At 47.7% G+C, this 6,000-nt stretch overlaps 1 protein-coding gene across 1 annotated transcript in view; it reads right to left on the reverse strand.

The window, feature by feature from the left end:
- LOC119378563 (KICSTOR complex protein SZT2) overlaps nucleotides 1–5,247 on the reverse strand; it is a 51,444-nt gene extending 46,197 nt beyond the window's left edge. The window contains exons 1-2 of the mRNA XM_037647650.2: nucleotides 4,452–5,247; nucleotides 3,859–3,994 (exon numbers count right to left, since the gene is read on the reverse strand). Coding sequence (XP_037503578.2) covers nucleotides 3,859–3,994; nucleotides 4,452–5,247 — 932 coding nt within the window. The remainder of the gene's footprint in view (nucleotides 1–3,858; nucleotides 3,995–4,451) is intronic.
- Nucleotides 5,248–6,000: the final 753 nt, after the last annotated feature.

A 6,000-nucleotide genomic window follows, 5' to 3' on the forward strand; every position in this document is an offset into this window, starting at 1 on the left:
CTTGACGTTCCACCACGACCCTGTCAGCATTTCTGCGGCTTGACGGATGTTGACCTCCAAGGGCAGCTTCAGTCATATGTTAATGAGAAGGCACTGCACAAGTCGCTTCCGAAATTCGGCCTTCACACATCTTATTATGCCCTCGTCTAAAGGTTGGAGCAAAGACGTACAATTTGGGGGCAGAAATTCAAGCTGCACATTGCTCAAACGCACGTTCACCATATGTGCCAAGCAGCTATCAACGATTAGAACCTTCTTTTGTTTCTTCTTCATTGTGTTGTCGAACTGCAGCAGCCACTGCGTGAACAGTTCCCGCGTCATCCACGCCTTCTTATTTGCCTGATAGTCGCAAGGCAACGAGACAACGTTTTTCAAGCAGCGAGGCTTGGCGGACTTCCCAATAACAAGAGGCTTGAGTTTTTCCGTGCCTGTGGCGTTGCAGCAGAAGAGCACTGACACGCGAAGACGCGATTTTTTTCCGCCCTTGCATTTTTCACCTTTAAAGTTCATTGTCTTATCAGGTAACAGCTGATAAAAGCACGCCGTTTCGTCGGCGTTGAAAACGTCGTCTGGACTGAACGACTCGACGATTTCCTGAAAGTGTTCGTTCAGCCAGGCAATCGCACTTTCGGCATTGGCCGCCTTTTCTTCCCCGCACGCGACTTGCCACATGATGCCATTCCTTTGCCGGTACCGATAGAGCCATCCAGCACTTGCGTCGAAGCCGAAGGTGCCCAAAGCAACCGCGAACTGTCGCGCCTTTTCTTGAATAGGGCCTGACAAGGGCACATCGTGTTGTCTGGCATCCTTAAACCATGTGAGGACGGCGTCGTCGACGGTTTGGTAGTTGCCCAGCCTCAAGCGTTTTCTTGAGGAAGCCAACTGTGATTCTCTATGTAATTTCACGATCTTCTCCCGATCCTTCAGTGTCGTTGCCACTTTTGACGGCACGATATCACGCTCCCTGCATATGTCCACTTGCTTTTTTCCAGCATTCAGCTCCGTCAGAATGTCCACTTTTTCCTTGAGCGAAAACTGGCGTCGCTTCTTTTTAACGCTGGGGCCAGGAGAACTCACTGCCAGAAAAGCGACTGCACAACACAATCTCAACTTCGCAGCTCCAAACGACAGCAACTGGAAACGTGGTGAGAACAGCGGCAACAGCGGGACTAAGCCTATGACCGCTATGACGTTGTTTGATTTGGTTTGACCAGTTTGACCGGTTGGTGACGCTTGCGTTGATGTCGACGCTGATGGGGCTGCACCCGTTGAAGCGGGTTTCCCGGCGCATATCTGCTGTGAATGATGATAGGTGTAAGCTTCAGTGATTTCCGTACCGAAAGATTCACGGAACTTCGTAATAACGATGCATCTTGTTGATTTCGGGGTTAAATTACTTACGTTAATCTGAAATATTCGGTATTCTGAAATTTGTAGTACTGAAAGTTTTTTACATTGGCAATATAGGCATTTTGGCGGGGATTTCAAAAAAATTCGTTAATCTGAAAATTTCGTTAACCTGATGTTCGTAGTAACAAGATTTTACTGTATATGGTTCGTTGACGACCTGATTCCACAGTGCCTGCATTAATGCTGATATCTAGACCAAATAAAATGCCTTCTCGTAATCTATGAAGGCTATATATAGGGGTTGGTTATATTCCGTGCATTTCTCTATCACTTGAATGATAGTGCGAATATGGTCTATAGTCGAGTAGCCTGTATGAAATCCTGCTTGGTCCTTTGGCTGATTGAATTCTAATGTTGTCTTAATTCTATTAGCTACTATCTTTGTAAATAGCTTGTAGACAACGGACAGTAAGTTGATCGGCAAGATTCTATCAAGCACTCGCGTGTTTTCTCTTACAACCAACTTCCTCTATGTGTCTGTGCAAAGGACTAGCGTCTCTTCAAATAAACAATTATCAAACAATAAGCAACACTTTATGACACATTTACTCATTTCCAGAGTTATTAATACAGTCAACTGCCGATTTTTCGGACGCCCGATTTTCCGGACATGCTCGTGTGCGGTCAGGACCTTAGTGCGCATCACGAACCCTTTCATAATAAATGCGTGCGTACGATACAGCAACAGTAAAGTGACGGCGTCAGCTTAGTTGGCGATGTGCTGCACACAACTAGAAAGAATTGGCTTGAAACAGCAGTAAATGCTGCGTATCGGCGGCGATTCGGCGATCTGTGTGCGCATGTTTACATGCGCACATGCATCGGGGAAAGCCGGACGAGTCGTCCGCTCTTCCGCCACAGTCTTTGTGTTCCACGTCATCGTTTACAAACGCTTCATGCGAGATAGCCGTAATCTATTCCGCGCTTTGCTGTTATCAGCGGCGCTCATCAGGAGATGCAAAAGTGGCGGTTGGCACGTACGTAGCGGGGTTCGCGGCAGGTACCGAATGTACAGTAAAAGCTCGTTAATTCGACTCTAGTTAATTCGGAAAATTGGTTAATTCGGACACGTCATCTGGTCCCTGTAAATATACGCATCACTCTATGAGACTGGGCGCTCGTTATTTCGGACAGATTTGGCCGCAAATCGGATAATTCGGCGACTTTCGGGCCGCTGGCGAGGCTCGAAAACGAAAAAAGAACAATTCGGAACAAAAGTGAAGCTCAAACGCAGCATCGCCATGGACATCAATTATCGACTTGGCTTGGATTGAGACTGGTTGAACACCTTTTTTTCGCGTGTGGGTTTGTTGCTTTGTTCCCGTTGGTGTGCTGCATCGTTGATTGCCGATTTATCGAGGAAAGTTTCAGTACGGCTCCTTTAGCTTGATCGTTGCTGGTGCTTTTGTGCCGACTTCTCGTGCGACCGCACTCTCCACCGATGGCAACGCCGGCGAAGCGGCCCAAGTACGAGGCCAAGGACTTCACCACCAAAGTAGAAATTTCGCGTGCTCTGAATAACGGGCTCTCCCGACAAGAAGTGATGAAGTGTGATGAAAGGGGATCCTTCAATCGGCGGCAAGAAGCAAGGAACGAGTAACCGTACTTTTATCCCCCAACATGACGGGCCCAGAGCGCTGGCCGCTTCTCGTTATCGGAAAGGTTCAAAAGCCACGCTGCTTTAAGAACATCAACAATCTTCCCGTGGACTACCGTGCCAACCGAAAAGCGTGGATGACGGGTGAAACTTTTGCGGTACTGCAGACATCATGCGAGCTGCTGAGCACCTTGAAGGGCTCAGAAAAATTGTGTCCGCGCGAATTTCTGCTCGAAAACACAAGCATCCGCGATTACTTTGTTAAGTAAAGGTATGTTGAAAAAACTCGTGCATTTATTGTGTTTATTTCGACCATTCGATAATTCGGACATTCGGTTAATTCGGACATTTTTTCCGGTCCCTAGAAATCCGAATTAACGAGCTTTTACTGTTTTGCGAGAGCCTGGGCGTGCACCAAAATGCCTGATAATTGTACTGGGAGGCATTAAAGCTATTTCGGATGTGGCTGTGGCGATTTGACCACTTGAGCAGAATAAAAAAGCATGAACTTGTTTTTTCGGACTGCCCGATTTTCCGGACGATCTCGCGGTCCCTAGGGAGTCCGAAAAATCGGCAGTTGATTGTAGTCTCTATATACTTCCCTGTTCTTATTTTCTTTTTCACCCATCTAATAATAATAATAATACCTGGGGTTTTACATTTGGCCATCTCGTGTTCTCTAACGTGTGCTAACATCACATAGTACACAGGTCTCTAGCATTTTGCCTCCATTGAAATGCAACCGCCGCAGCTGGGACCGAACCTGCTACCTCCAGGTCAGCATCAGAGCACTGTAACCACTGTACCATCGTGGCGGATCACCTGTCTAAAAGCCATCCTATAGAACTCACCTGAACACGCCATACACAAAGCTCTTGGAGAAAGCCTTGCGTAGGCGCGAACAATGTTTTCTCGCTGGAAAGCGGTCACTTCCGAGCTCGGAGTCATCCGACTTGGGCTCTGGCGACATGGTTTTGTAAGGCGAGCCTGAAACAAGGTAAGGAAATAAGTTATGACAAGATTTTCACCTGAACGAGTAATGAAATATATTTTTCATATCGTAGAACTCTATCACCGCTTCTTCACACGTAAAAGGATTACATTTGGCACACATAAAAATTTGGAAACGATGTATTTACTTAACAAAACTTGTATCAAAATGCTCGATCTAGGGGTCATGGATATTTGCTGAGTGTTGACATCGTGCAGCGATAACGCTCGAAACAATAACGTTGTTCATAAAAAGCTAAGAATGGTCCACACAGTTTTCTTCTGCCTGAAGCCGTCACATGCAAGAGCAGTAAAGGGAAATGCATGCAACACTCCTGACAAAAAAACTTTTCTCTACAAAAGCATTCAGCATTTGATTACATTGTCTACATAGATATTAAAATGCAAGATAATTACCACGGTGCAGGCCGAGTGACGATCCTAAAGGACACACCTTCCGAGCCATCCGCTTTGTACTCCACCCAACTGGGTTCGGATCCAGCCCGCGTATTCTCTTCCGACCGTGTGGTCAAGTCAAGATACGTGTCCTTCCACTGCCTCACACCACCTTGGTACACCAACCGGCCAATCACGGCCGACACCGGTGCATCATAGACGTACACCGGAAGACTCACGGACACCATGCGCCGAGCGGGCCCTTCGGCCTCCTGCGATTTGGGAGACGTGCTGCCGTCTTCGTCCCTCGCGTCTTCTGGGCATGGTGTCGAGGTCCTGCGTCGACTCCGGCTGTTGAAGTCTGGCAAGTCGGCCGATCGTTGTCGTGGCAACGACTCGTGCTTCTCGGCTCCATGTGAAGACAGCGCCGGGTCGGAGTGCGAACTCGTCAGCTGTCGAAAAGCGCGAGATTCCGTCGCGTCGTACGAGTCGCACACTTCACCGGCGGCGGGATCCTCCGCGGCAGACGACGTGGGAGCTTCGCGGTCAAAACTGCTGGTGGCGGCTGGCTCAGACGACGACTCGGTCTGCAACACAGCATAGTCCTTGGACACACTACTGCGAGTGCCATGAGTGGGAGGAGCCTCGGGGGAAGCGACTTCGTCCTCCGGGCGCCTCATGAGGTGCTGCAGGTTTTCAAACGTGGCAGGAATGAAGGTGAGAACCACGTGAGAATTGGGAGTGGTAGAGTTGCTGCTTCCAGCAGTGCTGTTGGCACTGGAGAAAACTGGCCACAAAGCAACGCCAACTGTGGAGAGGGAGGACGTAAAGCTATCAGTCACTGATGAACACATCATCATATCAAAATAAAACAGCGCACACTCATCAAATGTCTTCCCTTGCCATCGTTCTCCATTTTTCGCTCAGCTTCATAGCAAGAAAACAATGGTAACACAACTTTGTATGTCTTGCGTAACTTTCACGACATTCAGTTTGGGCAGTGCTGGTTAGTGTAACAGAGTAGAACCTGAGGTAAAAGAAGTACAGTTGAGAGCAATGAAGGACAGTATGGTGCAATGACACTAACAAATGGGTAAGCACAGGTTAGGTTGGAGTGGCTGCCGGTAAACAGCAAGTGGCAATTTCTGGGAGAGGCCTTTGTCTTGCAGACTTTGTCTTGCTACTACTTATTCTATGAAGGAAAGGAGATTACTTTTGAGGGGCTCGTTCTTCTTTGTTAGACACAATATTAATGAGAACTAACAGACAGTAATGCCAAGGAAAGTGTAGGGGGTGGTATTTGTGGCAATTAGGACATAAATGTGAAGAAAGTAAAGCGGATGAAAAGATAACTTGCAGCTGGCAGGGACCGGTCCCTGCCAGTCCCTGCCGGCGACAAGTTACCTTTTCGTCCACTTTACTTTCTTCATATTTATGTCCTAACTGCCACAAATACCCCCCCCCCCCCTATACTTTCTTTGTCTATTAGTTCTCATTAATATTGTGTCTAACTACTACTTCTCCTCCTCCTCCTCCTCCTCCTCCTCCTCCTCCTCCTTCTTCTTCTTCTTCTTATACTACTACTACTACTACTACTACTACTACTA

The sequence above is a fragment of the Rhipicephalus sanguineus genome, unplaced genomic scaffold (genome assembly GCF_013339695.2).
Source record: "Rhipicephalus sanguineus isolate Rsan-2018 unplaced genomic scaffold, BIME_Rsan_1.4 Seq873, whole genome shotgun sequence".
Lineage (NCBI taxonomy): Eukaryota > Metazoa > Arthropoda > Arachnida > Ixodida > Ixodidae > Rhipicephalus > Rhipicephalus sanguineus.